At 35.0% G+C, this 24,189-nt stretch overlaps 1 protein-coding gene across 4 annotated transcripts in view; it reads right to left on the bottom strand.

Moving 5' to 3' along the window:
- Positions 1–24,189, bottom strand: part of SPAG16 (sperm associated antigen 16) — a 1,038,313-nt gene that overhangs the window by 265,431 nt on the left and 748,693 nt on the right. For all 4 annotated transcript variants that reach the window (XM_060193955.1, XM_060193956.1, XM_060193954.1 and 1 more), the window contains one exon: positions 1,963–2,089. In XM_060193955.1, the coding sequence (XP_060049938.1) occupies positions 1,963–2,089 (127 nt within the window). The remainder of the gene's footprint in view (positions 1–1,962; positions 2,090–24,189) is intronic.

The following is a 24,189-nucleotide window of genomic DNA, read 5'->3' on the forward strand; positions in this document are numbered from 1 at the left end:
TTTTTAAAGGTCCATCTAGGATTGGCTGAAAATGGTGAAGTCACCATTTTTTATAGCTGAGTAGTATTCCATTGTGTATATATACCACAACTTGCTCAGTCATCTGTTGTTGGACACCTGGGTTGCTTCCAGGTATGATTCTCACATTTCTAATGTTAATGTATTACCAAGAATGCAGAAGTCATGGGGAGAAAAGCAAGGTTAGTTGTATCAAGGTGATATTTATAAGGTGATGTTGGCTTATAAGTTAGGTACTGATATTTATTTTACAATCAGGTTTCTGATTATGCATACTGAAGGAGCTTTTGGTTGGATGACAATGACATCATACTTATTAGTGTTGTTACTGCACCAGGATGTAATAAAACAGTACCTAATATTTGTTAAAAGGACAAATTCAATGTACCCAATCGTTTTGATTTGTTATGACAACATCATGAAACCAGTCCTACAAAAGACACATGATTTTGTAGCTTGAAAATTCCTACTAGTACTAGGAATATTGACATAAATAGCATTAATAATGTTAATTATTTTAAAGCAATGCTATTGTCTTTAATTTTTTCCATCCTTATTTATTCAGCTAATTACCACCTCTACAAGTCTAATTTATTACAAATGACTCTTGGATGTTTTTAAATTTTCAAAAAAATTTGTTTTAAGAATTTATTTATTTATTGATGAGAAAGATAGGAAAGAGAAAGAACCAGATATCATTCTGATACATGTGCTGCCGGGGGATTGAACTCAGGACCTCACGCTTGAACATCCAATGCTTTATCCACTGCGCCACCTCCTGGACCACAATTTTCAAAATTTAAAGTTTAAAATATGTACACCCTAGCAAAGCCATACCATCTTCTAATAGATACACGTTATTTCTTTAGAAAAGATGTTGGTTAAAGATACAGATCCTTTGGAGGTGATTCGTGGAATAGAGTGCAGGATTTTAATGTTTGGTATGATGGTTCTGATACCCTATACAGTATATGCCAGAACAATGCTAAAGGGAGAAGTCCTCTCTCTCTCTCTCTCTCTCTCTCTCTCTCTCTCTCTCTCTCTCTTTCTCTCTCTCTCATTAAATGAATTCTTAAAAAAAAATTAGTATCTATTCTCATCTAGTCAACAGAATAAATAAAAATGAAAGATTTTAGCCTTTTTGACGTACAGCTAGAAGCATTTTGTGCACATTTATTTTTTTCAACTTTAGTTTTTTAAGGAAATTTATATATATATACACATTTGTCACAAGGGTACATTTCCACCTTCCCTATGATAGGCATAAATACATCTCATATTCCATCAAACTGTCATGCTGCTTCATCATCGTTTTATTACCCCAACCTTCTTTTAATGGTACACAGTATGGTTGTTAACACCAGTCGCTACACTATTCATCCTCAATAAGGATAAAATATTTGTTATTAATAATGTGCAATATTTATATTAGAGCACATAATACAACATAATAAAATAACATTACAAAATTCAAAGCATGTAATTACAATAAGATTGATGTGTTTTGTCTTAAATTTTAAATCTAGAAAATATTGTGTGATTTGTCAAATTATTATTATAAGACTAAGGTCAACCATTAATAGTTCAAAACTTTTTTTTTTTTTTTTATCAAACCGTGTTCATTTCTCTCCTTTACCTCAAAAATCTAACTAACTTACTTTGAATGTCAGTTTTCAGAGATATGCAACAAGATTTTGCATGGATCATGTGCCATCCATATTAGCAGACACTTATTCTCTATTAATGATAAATATAATGTTTTCTTTATATGAAATCTGAAGTATCATATGAGAAGTTATAACACAAGTTAATATATTTAGAATAATATTAAACGAAATTTATGTTGGAGTAAACACTAGTAAAATCCTAAGTGAAAACACAAAACAATTTCAAAGGAAATATGAATACTGTTAGCTTGGTCACAAATAACAAAGATAATCCTACCTGATGAATTAAAGTTCACCTCATTGCCTGGGCTCGGACCCACATCGATGGACACAATTGGTAAGAGTTTCCGAAAGTCCCATAATTTTGTGACTCCACAGGCATCACAGGATGCTATTATGTGGCCCTTTAAAGTATATAAAAATGAATATACAAATATATTCTTGCATACAAATACTTAGTAATTCAAAACCAAAAAGTAATATTTGTGTTTGTCTTTACACTTCATTACATCCTAAGATCTATTACTTCAAACTAAAAAAGCATTCATTATACCTTTTCTTGGGCACAAATTTGTTACAAAATGAATTTTTAAATGTATTAAAATACTAAACAATAAATAAATATCATATGCTAAAATTTTCAGTTTTTTAGGATGTCATTTTGATTATTTTAATTCCATGAGGCTATGTGATAAGACGAAACTACAAAACCATAAAATGTGTTTCTTCACATACATTTATGTGATACACGCATAGAAATATAGACTTGAAAACACTAGCATTAATAGCTTATCTCACTTTATATGTTTTTAATTAGTATTGATAATGTATACTTCAGGCAGAATAGAATTATATACCTAGGAAAACAAATGGACACAAGAAAAGAATAAATTGTATAACTATGGGAAGATTCACTGTGGCTAAGTAAAATTAATTACAAGTAAAGGGTGTTTACTGTGGTCTGTTAGACAAATTATTAGGACGTTTGAGACTGCTTGTTATCATGCAGTAGGACAAATAAGAACACAATTGGATAAAGAGAATAAGGAATACAAGAGTGGGTGGATGAAATAAAATGTTACAGAAACAACAGTGGACCTTTTCTCCGTGGGAAGCTTCCAATGAAGGGGAGGGGATATGGAACTCTGGTGGTGGGAACTGTATGGTGTGGTATGGAATTGTCCCCCTCTTATCCCACAATCTTGTCACCCATTATGAAATCACAAATAAAAAAAATGGGGGGGGGGAATATTTCAAAACAACTGAGTTGATATATAGAGACCTCAGACAGGGTATGTAGCAATGGAAACTATGTTTTTCAAAATCTAGAGATTAAAAAAAAAAACACTCCAGAGGTTGTTTTAGTCTTGCTGTTTTATACATGTGTTTAATAAAAATGCCATTTCTAGTTTTAAAAGCAAGCATGATTATTAGAGAAAGAAAATGGGGGACAGGTGATGTCGGACCTGGCTAAGCACACGTGTTACAGTGTGCAAGGACCCAGGTTCAAGCCTCCGGTCCCCACCTGCATGGGAAAAGCTTTGCAAGTGGTGAAGCAGTGCTGCAGGTGTCTACTGTTTCTCTCCCTTCCTCTCAATTTCTGACTGTCTCTATCCAATCAATAAATAAAAATTAAAAAAGTAAGAAAGAAAATGGTAGAAAAGTAAAAATAAATAAATAACAACCTGGAAACATCAGTCTGAGTTTAAAATCCATCTAACTCCTCCTAGTGACCTTTCAAGGAATTACTGAATATCCACTTAATGCCAGTGACTAGAATACAGTAATGAGCAAGATCAACCAGTATACTATACTTATGCTTACCATGCTCTTTCATTTAATGTCTGAGTTCTCTAATCAGCTGAATGAGTATTGGTCACATTAGGGCCATTTTGGCGAGCTACGATAAGCCATGTATTGTTTCCAATTCAATATAGTTTTCCTTTTAGTTTCAGCTTAATTTGTTAATGTCTAGTCAAAGTTACTTTATTTTTAAGAACTATTACAAAATTCACAAGGAAATAACTTGACTACAATATACTTCCCTCTTATCATTTTAAACTAGTTCACAACAATTCAATGTATTTCTTGATTTCCATCATACTATAAAAAAGCTGCAACACTGTTTCTTGGCTTTATTATTATTATTATTATTGATGTGGTTTTTTTTTATTACAATCCAAGTAAACTCTGTCTTTCCCTATTTCACCAGATATGTGTAAGATGTTATTATTTTTTAAAAATCTGTAACTGTGGGGCCAGGTGGTGGCACGCCCAGTTAAGCACACATATTACCAAGCACAAGAACTGGGGTTTGAATCCCTACCCCCCACCTGCAGGGTGTCTGCTGCATGAGTGGTGAAGCAGATCCTCAGGTGTCTTTCTCTCTTTTTATTTTTATTTTTTATTATCGTTATTTATTTGACAGAGACAACCAGATATTGAAAGGGAAGGGGAAGATAGGAAAAGAGACAGAGATATACCTACAGACCTGCTTCACCATTTGTGAAGCTTTTCCCCTGCAGGTGGGTAATGGGAGCTTGAACCCAGGCCCTTGCACATTGTAACATGTGTACTCAACGGGATATACACTACTTGGCTCCAGTGTCTAACTTTCTCTCCCTGTATATATCTGTGTCCTCTTTCAGTTTCTCTCTATTCTATTAAAAAGAAAGAAAGGAAGGAAGGAAGAGGGAGAGAAAGAAAGGAATAAAAAAAGAGAGGGAGAGAGAAAGAAAGAAAGAAAGAGAGGGAGAGAGGAAGAAAGAAAGAGAAGAAAAAGATAAAAAAGAAAAATTGGTCGTTCAGAGTAGTGGATTCACAGTGCTTGCACTAAGCCCCAGTAATAACCCTGATGACAATATAAAAAAAAAATCTATAACTGTTGTCACCCACAAAGCAATACAACTACTTTGTCCCCAATCTAATAAATGGTATGTTTAATCTTCTTTTATAACTTAAAAAGAACATGGAGCATTTGGAATGTTTTCAAACATCTAAACATATATTGTAAGCATTGTGAAGAATCACTGAATTTAATTTTCTAAAAAGGAAAGGAAACTTTTCAGCATTAGTAAGGACTATTAATGTTAGAAATTAGAAGACCTCTTTCTAGATATAAACCAGAAACTCTGGAACTTTCACTGTGAACTGTTTTTACATATAATGAATTTAGCAGTAAGGCAATTTTACCATAAAGAGAAAAGAACTATTTGCTTGATAGCTTGGTTTAATTTTTCCACTGATAAAACAAGAAGTAACTTGTTTTTTGCAAAGCAATGCAGCATCATTTTCTAGTATAGTAGTGTAAGTGTGAAGCAGTATGACTTCACTTTCTGATTTCATACTTTTAGTTAAGTTCACCACTAGAAAAGTACAAAAACTAGATAAGATAAAAACAAAATAGATCACTTAGACATTGCACAAGCTTCCCCCCCCCCCTTATTTGACTCTCATTCAATCTGGAAAGTTAGTCTATTAAAGTTTCAGCAATGATTAAAAAAATGTGTTACATTGAATGAAAACAAAATTTTGGTTATTGTCACCAGGGTTATTACTGGGGTTTGGTGCCAGTACTATGAATCCCTCAACCATTTTTTCTTTCTTTATTTATCTTTTCTTTCCCTTTCTTTTCTTTTCTTTTTTCTTTTCTTTTCTTTTCTTTCTTCCCTTCTCTCTTTCTTTCTTTCTTTCTTTTAATAGAATAGAGAGAAATTGAAAGAGGATAACACACAGTTCTTCGAATCTGCACACATTATAAAAGCATTCAACAAGATTGTATCTTGAACATTGTTTACATCCAAATATACTGTATTTTCTCTTTAATTTTGTTATTATTTTGTGTTACATAATGGTAAGTGAATAAAGTCATGTTTAAAGATGCCCTTTTGAATGTCATTTTCTGTTCTTTTATAACAAAATTGCATAATAGCCAATTAGTTTTGCAGGGAAATGCTTATAGAAAAACTACAGAACCATTTCAAAGACCTTTAGAAGTCACAGGACAAAATTTTTTTTTTCAATTTTGGGAACAGAATAGATAAATTTTAATCAGAATTAAATTTGAATAAGCTTCTCACCAGAGGTAGATGGAACCAAATATACCTTTCTGGATTTTATTAACTAAGGTAATTTTTATTCATATGTCTATTATTATTTATTTGACATTTGTTTACAAGATTATAAAATTTCAGATTTACTATTCCGTGTGTGTGTGTGTGTGTGCACATTACACCAGACCTATCTCCTGTAGCCTATTCACTTTCCCCTGATAATCACCATAGTGTTCACAATAAAAAATATAGTTTGATTGTTGCTAGAGAGAAATTTAAATTATAGTTTATATAATGAGTATTTAAAATCGGAGGAATCTAAAAATTAATAAGCCATTGATCTTATAATAATGTTATAATAACATTATTTGGGGATGAAATAAATATTTAAATAGCTTTACTCTCATACCTACCTTTTGCTAACTCAGTTATAGATATGTGAGTCAGATTTTAAAATAATAATGTCACTACTAATTCAGTACTTTTAGTGATTCTAGTACTGTGTGAAATGCTTTACTAATGAAAAGCAAACTATTCTAAACAACTGTGAATGAATGACATCAGATTTTTCCATTTTCTAAGAAACTTAGAAGTTTAGTTTAATCATGAATTATTTTTAAATGAACATAATAAACTTATTAAAAAGCTTTATTTCTATTAAACAGCTGAAAGATGCAGGGTAATAAAATGATATCCTAACTATAATTCTAGAGAACCAGTTAGGCTGGTGTGCTGTGCCTGTTACAGTGCCAGGATCATAGTAAAACTAAGAAAATATTTCTTCAATCAGTAGATGGTGAGTCAATCATTGAAACTCATCTAGAAAACTGACTTCAGTCCAAGTTCTTTCATGTCACTTTTGAAGTGAATTTTTTTTAAATATGAGAGAGAGAGAGAGAGAGAGAAAGAGAGAGATCAGAGCAATGTTCAACTTTGGTTTCTAGTGGTGCTGGAGATTGAACATGAGATCTCAGAGAGCCTTGGGCTTGAAAACTCTTTGCATAAGCATTATACAGTCTTCCCAGCTTGAAGTAAATATTCTAATCATGATGGCTCTGGATCACTTAGAAAAATGGATAAAAAATGAGATAAAGAGGTGTAGGGAAGGGATTATCTGACAATCTAGAGAAAATGCAAATTTTATCTAAACCTGACATCAAGTAAGAAAATTTGAGTTTAGAAAGATAGATTTTTTTTTTTTAAGTAAAATGACTTTTTAAAGTTATGGGAAATTGTATGACAATCTTTTTTTTTTTTTTTTTTTTTTACCATTTTATTAGAGGGTTAATGGTTTAAAATACAGTTGTTGACATGTGGGTATAACATCTCTCTGTAACAGGTGTATTCAGAACGGTCTCACATCTAATTTAGGTTCTTTCCCACCATAGTATCCTAAACTTAGAAGCAACCCGGATGCCCAATGATAGATGAGGGACTAAGAAAGTTATTGTATATATACACAATGGATTATTACTCCGCTGTAAAAATAATGATGTGACCCTTTTGTCTCATTTTGGATGAAACTTAAAGGAATCATGGTAAGTGAGACAAATCAAAAAGAGGACGGTAATATTAAAGACAGCAATCTCAAGTACTTTGGGAACCATTCTAAATTGTTTTTAACTTTACATAATTGTATGCTAGACTAATTACTGACAAGAAGTAGTTTCTAAAGAAGGTTGCAGAGAAACATGCAAAGAAGTTCTGATTAATATATAAGATTAGCTCTTCTAGTAACACAGAATGCACAGTAACAGGCATAGTTTCTGCTACATATAAGACATTTTATCTTGAATAAACCTTTGAATGAATGAATGAATATAAAGAAGATAGAGAATCAATGGTAGCTATGTTATTTAAAATAATCTTTTTCAAGATATATAAATGTTAAAAGAGCTGAACTTTAAAAAAATGTTTTTATGATTACAGATGCAAATGAGCTAATGGAAAAGCAAGTGCAAGTAGACTTCCACGAAGTAAACAAAGCATACCATTGAGAGGAAAGTGAATGGATATGACTCCTGATAGTTGTATGAAGTCTTTTGGACTCTAACTCCACGGTCCTATTATGGTAAAAGTCACATAGCTTTGAAGTTATTACAATTTAGAGTAAAGTAACACAAAAACAAACTAGTTCCTTTAGGCTGATGAAAATATACTGGAAAACATTTATGGGACCCAGGTAATGTGCACTTAGCCACGTGTGAGGATATAGGTTTGAACTCCCATCATCTCATGGCAGCAGCACCAGGGACTTGCACAAGTGACAAAGATAAATCATCACACTTTCTCTCTCCCTCTATGTCTTCAGCAGAATTACAAATGGAGGGCCTGGCTGCAAAAGGTGGAAACTGCTGAATCACCACAGGGTAGATAGCATAATGGTTATGCAAAGAGACTCTCCTGCCTGAGGCTACACAGTCCCAGTTTCAATCACACATGCCACCATCATCCAGAGCTCAGCAGTGTTGTGGTTAAAAAAAATTGTGCTGGATCACACAGGCATGAAACTCTAGAAGAGAAAGAAAGAAAAATAGACAGAAAGAGAGAGGGGAAGCAAGGAAGGAAGGAAAGAAGGAAGGAAGGGAGGGAGGGAGGAAGGGAGGAAGGAAAAAGAAAGAATTTAACAGTATATACCAAAAAGGTTTCAAGCTTTTGGAAAGTTTAATTCTACCTGTACTATAAAATTAGTTAAAAATCATGGTAAATTTTACTATGACACTATTTATAAATGAAAATGAATGAAATGTGTAACCTGGTTGATACCCAATATTGAAACCTAATACGGCCGAGCCATCTACGCTAAATCATATCTTGCGGCAAGCGTCAACTCAGCTTTGACCTAGCACGTTATGATTGGGCCCTCCTCAATTGCTATCGAACAGGCCATGGCCGGTGCGCCGCTATGTTCCATCGCTGGGGAGCCAGAACTGCCCCTGCGGCTCCAGACAGACTATGACCCACATAGTCAATGACTGCCACCTCTCCAGATTCAAAGGAGGTCTCGAAACTTTACATCAGGCTCAACCTGACGCTGTTACTGGCTACGGAAGAAGGGCAAACGCTAGAAGAAGAAGTCTAATAGGGAAAAAATTGAACCTGGTTCTGTTGTGGATTTAAAAAATTGCCAGAGGCATCACCTATGCAAACTAGATACCAACAGCTGCAGGAAGATTCAGATATCACTGATATCTCTCTGCACAGAGGTTCAAAATGCATTTATATATTGTAAAACAAAGAAAGAAAAGGAGAAAGACACATCACTATGGAAGTTATTTATAACTTAAATAAAAAGTCAAGAGACAATTTTCATAAACTAACAGTATACCTTAATATTTCAGAAACAGATTTTACAAGCTTGGAAATTAACATATGCTTTGAGCTCACGGGGATATTTTTCTGGTAGAATAAGAAACGACAAATAGGAAGAAATCTTTCTATACTAAAGTCCTATGTATTTATATTGCATGTGAAGAATAAATAGAGGATCTTAATTAGGGGAAAAACTCATGTCCTCTATGATTGTTATGCAGACCTGCATACTGATGAAACAGCTAAGAAGCTTCACATATACACACTTGATTAAGCAAGATATTTTGATGTTCTTGGAATTATTTTCTGTAAAGTTTCTTTAAGGCCGAATAACACAATAATAATGCTCTCTTCTCAAGGAGTCATGACAAATAATAAAATAAATAAATGATCCTATAACAACCACACATGCATGAGAATGTTTTAAATTTGGTAAATGCAAGTTTTCTGGCTTAGTAGACATTCTCATAACCTAGGACAGTGCAGAGTACAACAAATGACTGCATAATGAATTGTAAATGCCCTAGAAGAATTATTATAAATTAAAATTACAGAAACAATGTAAACCTGAAGAAGTTCATACTAAGTGGGGATTACAATTATTAAAAGCATAAAATACCTATTTTCAATAACAGAATATGGAGAATTTATAAAAATAACACCCTGGGGCTGGGCGGTGCCACACCCGGTTGAGCACACATGTTGTAGTGCACAATTATCTGGGTTTGAGCCCTCGTTCCCCATCTGCAGAGGGGAAGCTTCACAAATGGTGAAGCAGGGCTACAGGTATCTCTCTCCTTCTCTATCTTCCCCTTCCTCTCCATTTCTGACTGTCTCTATCCAGTAAGAATAAAGATAATAAAAAATTTAAAAAAATACTAATCAACTCTTTTTTTTCAATTGACTTTAATTTTTATAGGGCAGTTTTAGGGTCACTAGAAAATTCAGAAGGAAATACAAAAAGGTTTCATTTACTCCTGTAATCACGCATATATGATCTCCCCAGTAACACCAACGTAAAATAAGTATAGGAAGTTGCTATGATTGTTGAAGTACAATAACATATCAGCATCTCCTGCACTCTAATCAGTATAGAATGATAGTCTCTAGGAAACCAAAAACACCATCCAGAAAGATGTATATGGATACGTATACGTATACGTATATGTATAGTCTATGTACACAGCAGCACAATTTGTAATAGCCAAAACCTGGAAGCAATCCAGGTGTCCAACAACAGATTAAGTAGCTGAGTAAATTGTGGCCTATATATACAATAGAATACTACTCAGCTATTAAAAATGGTGAATTCACCTTCTTCATCCCATTTTGGATGGGGATTGAAGGAATTATGTTAAGTGGGATAAGCCAAAAAGAGAAAGATGAATATGGGATGATTTCACTCATAGACGGAAGTTGAAAAACAAGATCAGAAGGGAAAACACAAAGCAGAACTTGGACTGGAGATCACATATTGCACCAAAGTAAAAGACTCTGTGGTGGGGCGAGGGTTCAGGTCCTGGAACATGATGATGGCAGAGGAAAACCAGTGGGGGTGGAATTTTTTATTATATTTATTTATTTTCCCTTTTGTTGCCCTTGTTTTTTTATTGTTGCTGTTGTTATTGATATTGTCGTTGTTGGGTAGGACAGAGAGAAATGGAGAGAGGAGGGGAAGACAGAGAGGAGGAGAGACAGACACCTGCAGACCTGTTCACAGCCTGTGAAACGACTCCCCTGCAGGTGGAGATCCTGGGGCTTGAACTGGGATCCTTAGGCCAGTCCTTGCGCTTTGCGCCATGTACGCTTAACTGCCGTGCTACCATCCAACTCCTTGGATATATATAAATATATATATAAAATATTTTGATGTTGGGAATATGTTTCAAGAAATCAAATATACTATACCTAAAATTTCAGACTCTGAATCAATCAGACATGTAGTTCAGTTGAATGCTTTTTTGTTTTAGAGAGGGAGAGTCAGAGACCACAGTAACAAAGCTTCTTCCAATGTGGTGGGAGCTGGATTTGAACCTGTGTCATACACATGACAAAGCTGCATGCTATTCAAATAAGATACTTAACTAGCCCTGTGCTTAAGTTCCCACTCCAAATTATTCTACTAGGGTAATTTGGGGAACATTGACATCACAAATACTGGTAAGGATGTTAAACAATAGAGACTATCTTATTAAAATAATTTTTTAATTAAAATATATTTAAATAAGTCAATAACTAAAAGAACTGTTTGTCACAAAGATGTTCCTTTTTAATACCATTTATAAGACAGGTTAGTAGATTAAAAATGATTCTCAATATATATGCATATATATCTATAATTATAAAAGATTATAATATGTATTATCATATAATCAAAATATTATGTTACTATTATAGTGATATTTCTAAATATGACTAATGATAAAGAATATACATATGTAATTCAATGAATGAAGCAGCCAATAAAATTATTCACACTGTCTGATGCATATACAGATACAAAGCATCTGTTGAAAACATAATTAGTAGGCAATAAATCAGAATTATTATTTTTAGGGAGTAGGGAAAGTATTTTAATTTTATTTGCATTTCCAAAATTCAAATTTCTTGGGTTAGCATTTATTAACTTAATAATAAAAATATTCTTGAGTAAATAATGAAATAAAAATATTATATATAGGGAAACTAAAAGCAGGACCTGATCAAATTGTTCCAGATGCCACCAGGATGCTGGCCAGGCTTCCCTGGATTGAAGACCCCACCAATGTGTCCTGGAGCTCAGCTTCCCCAGAGACACACCTTACTAGGGAAAGAGAGAGGCAGACTGGGAGTATGGACCGACCAGTCAACGCCCATGTTCAGCGGGGAAGCAATTACAGAAGCCAGACCTTCTACCTTCTGCAACCCTCAACGACCCTGGGTCCATGCTCCCAGAGGGCTAGAGAATGGGAAAGCTATCATGGGAGGGGGTGGGTTATGGAGATTGGGTGGTGGGAATTGTGTGGAGTTGTACCCCTCCTACCTTATGGTTTTGTTCATTAATCCTTTCTTAAATAAAAAATTTAAAAAAAAAATTATATATATATTACCAGTCAAATGACCTAATTTTTATTTCCATAAATTTTAGTATGTAAAATGGGCAAGAAAGCGGGGTCATCAAGGAAATGGCAGAAACATTAAGCCCTAGAAACATCAGCTGCTTTCAATATGTGAAGGTAATGACCTGCAACTTGGTATTAAGGTATAACTATAATAAAATGTTTAGGCTCATTAGGAGAAAAATTAGTATTTCAAACATTTTTAGTACTGACACATTAGCATGTCTCCTAGGACAGGCCTTTGCAGTATTAAGCATTAGCTCATTACACTATTTCCTCTGTATTCTAATGGCATGTAACAACAAAACAAAAGATGTATGGTATTAGTATGGAAAATACAGGTAAATCTGGGAATGTTCAAGGAGTACAAGACTAAAGGGCATTTCAAAAATGTTAGAAATTTGTGGGTAAGACTGCTGTTATCAGTAAATGAGTTTTCCCTAGCCTACTGCCTATTTGTTGGTCATTAATAACTTGTATCACAAAGCAAGCTCTACAGATAAAAGGATATAGCAAAATATCTAGAGTACACAATACTCTACTACATAATCATGCAAACTTTTTCAAAGATCCTTATGTTTATTATCTGATTAAATCCTTAATCTCCATAGTCAAGTTATACTTATTGTACAGGTGAAAAAAAAAAAAGCCAAGGTTAGGAAGGCTATACAATCTACCCAAAGTCATTTCACTAGTAATACATACCTAGGATACATATTCAACCAATCTAATTGAAGTGTTAAAGCTCCTAAGACCTTTATAATAAAAACATTTGCATACCTCAATTTAGGTGCTTTGAGGAGTGAAAAAGCAAGATGAAGTGTTGGTATGCTTCTAATTCTGCTTCTAAAAACCCCTTCTGTTTCATTGGTTTAATCCTCCCTGCTTAACACTGTATTCTATTTACATAACCACTGTTAACTAAGCATTACCCTGCCTGCAGGGCACTGGTTTAATCCCCACTGGTTCATGATGTCTTTTTGCTCCATCCCCTCTCGTAGTACACCCTGATTTGCACCAGTCACTTTTTGCTCCGCCCTCTCTACATCACATCCTGTTTCCACCCTACTTGGCAAGTATATATATATGGATTGTGTTTGTAGTTAGTTTAGCTTAGCTTAGATTGTTCTGCGTTCCGCATGAATAAAGAGATACTGTGTACAGCTCAGCCATGAGTCCCTGGTCATCTGTCTCCCGCCCATGAAGCTAATCCGGCAATGAAGCCCATAAGTACTAGTAAAATAGACTTGTGTTATTGAAGTTATGGAACACATGAAAAGAATTAATATTATAGTTGATTAGCAACATATACTAACAAATAAATTGAAAAAGCAACAGGTATTTAAAATTCAAAAGACAAAAATAATTAGAATAGACACTAATGTGTAAAAGGGAATGTCATTTTAAAATATTAGTAGTGGCTGAACAGTATTTTACAAATTAGAAGATTTCAGGGCTATTCCCACACCTGTGTACATGGTGTATGTGAGTCACAAAATCCTTCACGAATGTTCTGTGCCTCATCTGTCCCCACTCCCTAGCTTAGTTCTCGCAAAGTCCAAGAGGTAGTCTGGTTATTACTTTTTTTTTTCCCCCAAGGTCATTTATTTTAGGCATCTATATTCCACACATGAATGAAAAAATCTGCTAGTTGATACTCACTTCTGTACTTATTGCACTTAGAATAATCATCCCCAATTCTATCTATTTTTTTCTAAATGATAAAATCTCGTCAGTTTTGACTGTGGAGTTGAATATATTTTGTAAATGCTTCAGTTATGAATGTAGGGGATGCACATATCCTTTCAAATTAGTCTTTCCATGTCCCTTGGACATATACCTATTATTGATACTTCTGTATCATAGGGTGTTTCTATTTCTATTTCATTATGTATTCTCCAAATTGTTTTCCATAGGGGCTACACCAGTTTGCATTTCAACCAATTTTTCATTAGAGTTCCTTTTCTTTTTGCACATCCTCACCAAAAACAGACACTCAGATCAGTGGAATAAAATAAAAATTCCAGAAATCTAATATTTGACAAAGGGTCTAAAATATAGAATGTGGAAAAGAAGTTCTCTTTAACAAATAGTGTTGGAAAAACTGGACAGTCATGCGTAGTAAAATAGAAATAAGTCATCAGCACCACACACCAACTCAGAGTGGATTAAAAGCTTACATAGTTATCCTGAAACAATGAAATACTTCAGAGAAAAATTAGGTGAAATGCTTCAGGACAATAACATCAAACATGCATTCAAAGACTCACCATAATGGGCCTAAAAAGTCAAGGAAAGAATAAGTGACTACTTCACGAGTTGTATTTTATCCCTGTTTTAGGAGCAGGAGAAAGAAATACAATGGATAAAATCTCTCATGATGAAAGAAAGAAAGAAAGAAAGAAAGAAAGAAAGAAAGAAAGAAAGAAAGAAAGAGAGAAAGAAAGAGAGAAAGAAAGAGAGAGAAAGAAAGAAGGAAAAGAGTAACTATTAGGAATGTATTAACAATTTAAGCTCACTGTTATAAGTCAATTTACCAATTTGAAACTTTAAGTGCTTAGATTAAAGGGTCTATGCATCAAAAAGTTCAAGACATTTAATCTATTTTCCCCTTATATTGATTAAATAGTGATTTATAAGACTGTTAGTTAATAGGAGTGTATATTAACAGCTTCCTGCCACCAAAAGTCTCTGTTCCAACCCCCCTCCTCATAGTGGAGCTGAAAATCTACCCTCCTTCCCACCCCAAGTTTTTTTTACTTTGGTGAAATATTCCAAACTCAGCTAATTTCCGCATTGTGTTTCCCTTTCCATTCTTCTTTCTCAACTTCTTTTTATGAGTGAGATCATACTCATCTGTCTTTCTCTTTCTGACATATCTCACTTAACATAGTTCCTTCTATCTCCATACAGGACGGGTCAGAGAAGGAATATAATCTTATACCAGGGAGATCAAATGCAACTAACTGGTCTTGTCTGTATATAAGATACAGTTATTTGTAAATAGCTTTAAATGACATAAATCAAGATAAGGTCTTGCATTGTATCCATAAGTTAGGGGAAGTATATACCTTAAAGTAAAAGTCTGCAATAGTCCACAGTGATGCAATAAGTGTATTAAGCAAGTAGAAAGACCTAAAAAAGACACCATAAAGTACTTAATCAAATAGTTTCTACTGAGACCTACCCATCTCACCTACTTCCTATTTCACTTCCCTCAATCACTCTAAGGCTAAACTTATCAGTTAAAGTCAGGACCACAAAAGCTGAATAAAGGTAAGAGACTGACATACTTTAACAGTGGCTCTTTTGGTCACTACCAGGCCAAGTCATCATCCAGGGCCCTCGTCAGGGAATCCTGGGATTCCCGCATAGATATGAAGGACCTAGACCTCTGAAAGAGTTCCCCTTCTACACCATCACTGGTAATCTCCATAAAGAACAATACCGTAAGCCTCTGTGGGCCTCAACAGGATGTTGCCCTCAATGTGGAACAATAGTAGGAACTGCCTCACTCTCTAAAGGGAGGCTAGATCAACATACTCTGCCACTTGAGGAAGACGGGTCCTGAAATGAGTGCAGTTAGAATATTCATAGCTATGACCATGGAATGCAAGCTTGGATCTAGAGGGATGCAGAGGTTATACAAGTTATTGTACTGAATATGAATACATGGGCCTCAAACCAGATTGATGGGGTCTACAGTTTACAGTATTTATATACTTTTCCCATATTTGAGAGTTACTCTCTGCCCTGATACAGCTACTAGTCCTATTACCAATTGTGACACCATCTTCCCAGATAATACCTTTAGCTCATCTGCATGTTAGCTATCAGGCTCATGTCATGGTGCCCTTGGAATATACCTAAAATAGACTTCCTAGCTTTTTCCAAAATAAAGACCCCTAATTCTCATCTTCTATATTCTTACCATTAGATTCCTAATTATTAAACAAGTTGTTCTGCTTCATATCTTAATGTTTTTTTTTTTAGCCACCATGATGCCAACCTGATGCCCCTGGGCAGATGACCTCACCAATATATCCTGGAACCTCACCTCTCTAGAGCCCTGCCCCACTAGGGAAAGAGAGAGACAGTCTAGGAGTATGGATCGGCCTGTCAGTGCCCATGTCCAGTGGAGAAACAATTACAGAAACCACACCTTCCACCTTCTGCACCCCATAATGATTCTGGGTCCATATTCCCAGAAAGATAAAGAATAGTAAAGCTTCCAATGGAGAGGATAGGATGCAGAACTCTGATGGTGGGAATTGTGTGGAATTGTATCCCACTTATCCAACAGACTTATTGATCATTATTAAATCAATTAGGAAAAAAAAACTTCTCAATAAGCTTATAGTTAATTTGAAGGGAGAGAGATGTCAAGTAATCTCAAATCATAGTAAAATTCTAGAAGTAGAAAAAGGGTTGTTTAGAATCCATTTTGAGCCTCTAATACAGGCTTTAGTAATCACAAATTTCTTCATGGAATTCAACTCTAAGATAGGTTTATCAAGTGAGTGCATTTTTCTTGAAATGATAATATCTTAAAATAGATTATGGTTATGAACAGATGTTGTGAAGAGAAAGTGCAAAAGCATCATTTATATTGAAAATGCCATAATGTCAGAACAAAAAAGCAGAAATTAACATATTTCAATATGGGCATTTTGGTGAATTTATGATGAGGTTAACAATGTGTAAAAATTCTGAACGGTTTTAGGAGAAACACTGAGAAATATGAAATATATATGATGTAAAAAGCTCTTATGTATTCTGGACATAAATATTGATATATTAAAATAAGGATGCTAGAACACCAATATTCTTAATGAGTTAAGTAGCATTAATAAGCTTTGAGATACTAAAAAACAACTAAATATTGATTCCCCATGGTACTCAAGTTTATGCTGTAAATCTCAGAAAAATTTAACTGAATCCATGCAAGTATATATCAACCAGTAGAAAATGTATTTATTTCTTCAATCATTAAGAAAATATTTATTGAATACACTATATGTTAGGCACTGACAGAAGTTCTTATAGGAAGTGAACAAAACTACAGAAATTCTAGCTTTATAGAACTTTCTTCTGTGGTGAATCATAAAATATTAAATAAGTCAATAAAATAAGTTATATTACATGATTACAAGAATCATAAAGCATAAAAAATTATAGACTATAGACAGGATATTTTCAAAACAAGTATAGTCTAGTCAAGGATAGTGTGAGGAGAAATATGACCTTTGAGTTAAGAGCAAAATAACATGTGAGAACAACCTGGGGTTACTGGGGAATAAAAGCAATTTAAGGAGAAAGAAGAGTGAGTGAAAAATACTCCTTCCAACAAGGTTCAAGTCCCTGGTCTCCATGAAACTTCAGGAGTGGTGAACCAGTGCTACAGATGTCTATCTTTCTCTCCCGCTCTTCCCTCTACCCTCTCAATCTCTATCTCTATTAAAAAGAAAAAGTTGAAATTTCAATGAATACAAAGTCTTGTATATACTATAAATTAAGATATGTGGTCAGTTAAGATCAGTATAGCACTTTCCCTAGTCAATTAGAAAAAACAATGAATATCTTCTGAAAACTCAGCAAATATGCTCAAGATTTCTCCTGAAACTCACCAAGCCACAGTTGAGTACAGACATGTGTGTCTCATGGACAGAAAAGGAGTGAGGGAGAGAGTCCCAGGAGTAACAAGTCATATTCAGGGACAGCTGGTGCCAAATTGGGAGACTAGCAACTGACTCACATTACTTCTGGGTCTAATTAAAGCAACAACTGTTAAAAATGTCACCTGTAAACTTCACCAGTTTACAACTTTGACTTCTTAAGTTTCCACTGCTGATACCCACAACAGCTGGAACAGCAGCATAGTGAGCTTATATTGACATCAAAAACACTAAACTGGCCTGGTGACTCAGGATAAAATCTCCACTCCTCCACAACTATGACTTCTTAAGTAACTCACTTAGCTCCAATTGAGTATAGGCAAGCCTGATGAAGAATAAGGGAATAAATAGGTCTCAAAACTTATGAAGTTCAGTGGCAGTGGGTACCATTATTAAAATGGCCAAAAGCAACCTACAATTTCAAACAAAATGCAATCCCTATCAAAATTCCAATCACATTTTCCAGCAAACTGAGCTACTTGTCCAAAAAATTGTGTGGAGCCACAAAATGCCATGAATCACCAAAGCAGTTCTGAGAAAAAAGGAAAAAAGATGAAAGTATCATGCTTCCAAACTGCAGCTTGTACTACAAAACAGTAGTAAACAAAACAGCATGCTACTGGAATAAAAACAAACACTCGGATCAATGGAGCAGATTGGAAAGTCTAGAAATGAGCCCACATATATGCAACCATCTAATATATGACAAAGGGGCCCAAAACCCTTCAATGAGGAAAAGAAGATCTCTTCAACAGATGGTGCTGGAAAAATTGGACAGCCACATGTAGAAAAGTGAAACTATTCCACCACCTAACACCATACACCAAGTTCAACTCAAAATGGATTAAAGATCTAGATATTAAACTAAACACTTTAAAATATATAGAAGAAAATGTCAATGAAACTTTGCAGGACCTTCATACCAAGGATATATTTGGAGACTCAACCCCCTGGGCATGGGAAATGAAATCAAGAGTAAATAAATGGAATAAAATGAAACTAAAAAGCTTCTACACATTGAAAGCAAACAACACAAGGATAACCAGGAAACCCAGTAAATGGGAAAAGATATTTGTACATCACACATCAGACAAGCAACTGATATCAAACATCTATACAGAATTAATGCAAATCTACAAAAGAAGTAAACATAACCCAATAAAAAAGTGGGCCAAAGAACTAAACAGTTTTCTAAATAAGAGATATATATTGCCTACAGACACATGAAGAAATGCTCCACTTCACTTATCATCAAAGAAATGCAAATTAAAACTACACTGAGATACCATCTCATACTTGAGAGAATAGCTTACATCAACAAACCAGGCAATCACAGATGTAGGAGAAGTTGTAGAAAAAAGAGAACTCTGCTGCATTGCTGGTAGGTATGCAAACTGATGTAGCCTATTTGTATGACTAGATAGAGAGACTTTAAACAAATAAAAGTGGAATTACCTTATGATCTAACAATACCACACTTAGGCATATAACCAATAGACATTCAAATAATAATTTGAAGGGACATATGTACTCCTATATTCATAGCTACATTATTTAAAATAGCCGAAGAGTAGAAACAGCCTAAATGCCTATCGACAAATGACTGTCTAAAGAGGTTATGAGATACATATTCCATGGAATAATACTCTGCAATTAAAAAAAAAGTGACAGAGTTGGCGGTAGTGCAGCGGGTTAAGCACACATGGTACAAAGAGCAAGGACTGTCAGAAGGATCCTAGTTCGAGCCCCTGGCTCCCCACCTGCAGGGGAGTTGCTTCACAGGCGGTTGAGCAGGTCTGCAGGCGTCTGTCTTTCTCTCCCTCTCTCTCTGTCTTCCCCTCCTCTCTCCATTTCTCTGTCCTATCCAACAATGACAACATCAATAACAACAACAATAAAACAAGGGCAACAAAAGGGAATAAATAAATAAAGTAACATTGTGTCCTTGGGACAAAACAGATGGAAGTGGAGGTGATTCTACTTAGCAAAATAAGTAAAGAAATGAAAAACAACAACCAGATGGTTTCACTCATGTGGGATCTAGAGATCTGATCTGACTCATATGAATTTGCAAAAAACAAACAAACAAACAAAACAGAAGCAAGTAAACTGTTAGACTTGTGAGAACCTTGGTGGCTTTCCTTGAGAGTTGGGGGGGAGGGCTTGGGATACAGAATGTGGTGGTGGGTGTGCTGTGGAACTATAATTATTATCTTGTAACATAATATTAATAAAAAACAAAAAATAAACTGAAAAAAAGTATCCTGTTTTCCCTCTTAACTTCCAAACCTGCCGACTAGATGTAGGTCTCCAGTTATCACATCCATTATTTCACACACAGACACATGCAGTGAAATAGCTACTATCAACCCTGTGTCTTTGCAGGCCATTTTCACAGTCTCAACAAGGGAAGGTTTGACCCTCAACAGAAAATCGTTGATTTTCAGAGACAGGGTACTACCACTGGCATCAGTAGAGAGGAGGGATGCTGCTAAACATCTTACAATTCAGAGAGCAAACCCCAGTGAGCCCTCAACATAAAATAATATCTTCCCATGTCAGGTCAACAGAGCTATTTGTTGGTTTCCCTCCTGGACTTCTCTCCTTCTTTCCTATCACCCACAACTTCCCCACATTGTCCTGTTCTCTGTTCTTCACATGTCCTCATGGTTTCCTTCTTGCTATATCTACTGATTAAGATACTCATTCCTATGGTGATTATCACTGGAAGAGTGGGGGGAGGGTTCTGGGGAGCAAAGAGCATTGGGTGGGGGCAGTGTGCAACTAAACCCTGTAAAACACTATTATATCACTACTGAAAATGTTTTTTAAGTAGATGCTCATTCCTGATTTCTTCTCTTGTAAATGTTAACTAAACAGAAATAATACTTGATTCAGGCAACTCTTTTTCTTCAAACATAACTTCTAAAGTATTGTAGGAAAAACAAGTTCTGATTTCCTCCTTTTATTTCATTGAACTGCCTCACAGAACTTATAAAATAGTAATTTTTGGTACAATAGCTTATTCTTACTAGACCTTTATTGTCTAAAACAAATGTGACTACTGAATGTTTGAAATGTGACTATTATAACTGTGGGACTCAATTGCTTATTTTTTTGTAACCAGTTTACATCCCTTCTTTTGCTAGTAGCTATCATATTGGACATTTAAGATGAGGGAAATTTTCATCACTACAGAAATCATACTGGGTATTATAAATCAGAAGTATCTAAACTTATTTAGTGCTTTCATTATACTGTTAGAAAAATATTTTACTGTGAGAGAGATAAATAAAGACAGAGATGCATACTATTCTGCCATTTTATGTAGTACTAGGGATAGAATCCCAGGGCCTCAAGCAAACAAGGTATGTGCTCAACCTTTGAGCCCCCTCCCCAGTCTAGTTTATATTTAAATAAATGAGTTAGTGGAACATTATTTCTTTTTTTATTAATTTTCCTTATTATTATATTTATTTATTTTCCCTTTTGTTGCCCTTGTTTTTTATTGTTATTGTTATCAGTGTTGTCATTGTTGGATAGGACAGAGAGAAATGGAGAGAGAAGGGGAAGACAGAGAGAGAGGGAGAGAAAGACAGACACCTGCATACCTGCTTCACGGCCAGTGAAGCGACTCCCCTGCAGGTGGGGAGCCAGGGGTTCGAACCAGGATCCTTACACCGGTCCTTGTGCTTTGCGTCACCTGTGCTTAACCTGCTATGCTACCGCCCAACTCCCAGTGGAACACTATTTCTATAACTGATGAGTCAGAGTAATACTTTTCTACTGATTATGACTGGATTACCTCAATAATTAAGTCAGATATTCCCACTGACATTTAATTAGCTGTTGTTGGTACTCATAATTAGTTGTCTTATGTAGAAAGTTATCTACTTGTGTACAGATCTTGATTCTTTAATTATATTCTAGTTCATCAATAAAAATCACTAAATGCTTTGTTTTAACCTCCTATAATACATGTGTAAGGCTTTTAATTTTACAGGTACTAAATAAATTGAAACTTGGGTTCTGATACAATTAAGAGTAGACAGACTAAATTTCCTTTCTAACAAGTATGGTGTAAAAATCAGCAGATTTCTGAAGATCCAAGGAGAAAGAATGTTTAATAAATCATCTGGGACCCTTCTCAGGACAAATGTTGAAAACTAACATTTTATTCAAGGAGAAATGGAAGTTTTTAACATGGCACAAGAAATTAACATATTCTGCCTCTGGAAATGAGCCCCTTCTAAAAACATTAAAGATAATTTTTCTTTTTTTTTAATATTTTTATTTATTTTCCATTTTGTTACCCTTGTTGTTTTGCTGTTGTTGTTGTAGTTATTATTGTTGTTGTTACTGTTGTTGTTGTTGTTGGATAGGACAGAGAGAAATGGAGAGAGGAGGGGAAGACAGAGAGGGTGAGAGAAAGATGGACACCTGAAGACCTTGTGAAGCGACTCCCCTACAGGTGGGGAGCCTGGGGCTTGAACCCTGATCCTTAGGCCAGTCCTTGTGCTTTGTGCCATGTGCATTTAACCCACTGTGCTACCACTGGACTCCCAAGATAAATTTTCTGAGTCTCATGAGAGTTTACTTCACTTTCAGTGTCATCACTAGCATCACTTCAGATATTCCTGTGTGGGATTTTTTTTTTTTTTTATCTGATAGGCCCTTGACATTTTCTTGCCACATGGCTTGCCACATTGTAGAAGTCTTTTCTGGCCTGTTTACATAGTAGCATACTATAATGTCAAAGTAGGGCAGTACGATTTGTGGGATATAAAGAAATCATCCAAAGAGATAAGAAGCAAAATAAAAGCACTGAGTATTCAATGTCTGAAGAAGGAATTATGTTAGATTATTTTTGTTTGGCATTGCTTTGTATGTCAAAGGGAAAAATTCAGTTTTGCTGTTGGGTTTGCCTGTAAGTTTTGAGTCAAGAAAAAAAATGTTTCAGATTTGAGAAAGACCAGATGTTTAAAAGACATGCTTGCTTCTCTTAAAAGCCTTCTGAAAGTTGTATTCAAATTGAACATCTTTTCTCAATTTCTAAAAAAAAGAAATCACAGTAGTGATTATTGATAGAATTCTGAGAATATTAGGAAGGTATTCCAGATCAATGTCTCCCATAGATGAGAAAGTGAAGGCTTGAGAAATAAATGGCATTGTCTAAACTTGTACATTAAAAATGTAGTTTATCAGGACTATAATTCAGATCTCAAGAAAATTCACTGCTAACCCATCATTCTTGCATGGGAAGAATGTATAAAGATACCTTTAAAAAGTGTATCATCACCATTAACTTTGCATAGCTTCTGGTTAAATCTGTCAACAAACTATATAAATATATAATATTGCCATCACAATTGATAATCAAAGACTAGGTTTACCCTCCTGACAGAGACAAACAGAAAAACGAGAGAAAACATAGGTAACTGTGGTTTCTAGGATACTAGGATACTATCTATACATGATGTGACAAAGCATTGAGAGATAGAAAACTAAACTAGTGAGGTGATCAAAGATTGTTGTAACTTACTGACATGACAGTTTCTAGCCCACAAGATAGTGAGAGGAAGTCTAGACACACATGGTTGAGAGGATGGGGCAGAAAGTTGAAGAAATAAAACTAACGAGAGTGAGCAGGAAGATTGACAGTTGCACTGAGATAACCCTGGAGATCTGCAGAGTAACTTCCTCAGTTATTTTGCTGAATACTGATTAGGAGAACTGTACATGGAAGCCCAGCGATGCCGAAAATTATCAGGGGGAGGCAGGGGCTCACAGGAAGTTGAGAAAGCTGCCTGACCTTCAGCCAGCATGAAATATTCCAAGATCGTGGCCATTGGGTAAATTAGAGAACAAAGAAGGATTTGCTTCACTTATGAGGAAATCATAATTCGGAGTTAATCACTACTCCAGCTGCACCTAAAAGCAAGTCTTAAAAGGAAAAGATTTAAAAGTTTCTAAGTAACTCAACAGCATCCTAGAAGAAAACTCAGGCATATTTATAGAAATACAAAAATAATTTGGCATCCAACAAGACAGACTATGAATTTGCAAAGTACACTGTATTACATATGAGTTAATTCAGTCTGTATCTTACACACCTGGCAAGTGATCACTGGGATCTGAAATTCAATCTGATTGAGTTCAAATCCATTAAATAAACAGGAAAGTCAGCAATAACAAATTCATGTGTAAATCAAATGGATGGTCTTTATTTAGAGCTTTTAAATTTAAATGTGATGCACCTACCCTGAGTTGGTCACAGTGAACTTGGAACTCTTAGAAGTTGAGGGTGGAAACAAGAGAGGTTGGAGGAGGGAGATTCATGTGGTTCATTAGTGAACCTGGTCAGACA

This window comes from Erinaceus europaeus, chromosome 7, assembly GCF_950295315.1.
Source record: "Erinaceus europaeus chromosome 7, mEriEur2.1, whole genome shotgun sequence".
Lineage (NCBI taxonomy): Eukaryota > Metazoa > Chordata > Mammalia > Eulipotyphla > Erinaceidae > Erinaceus > Erinaceus europaeus.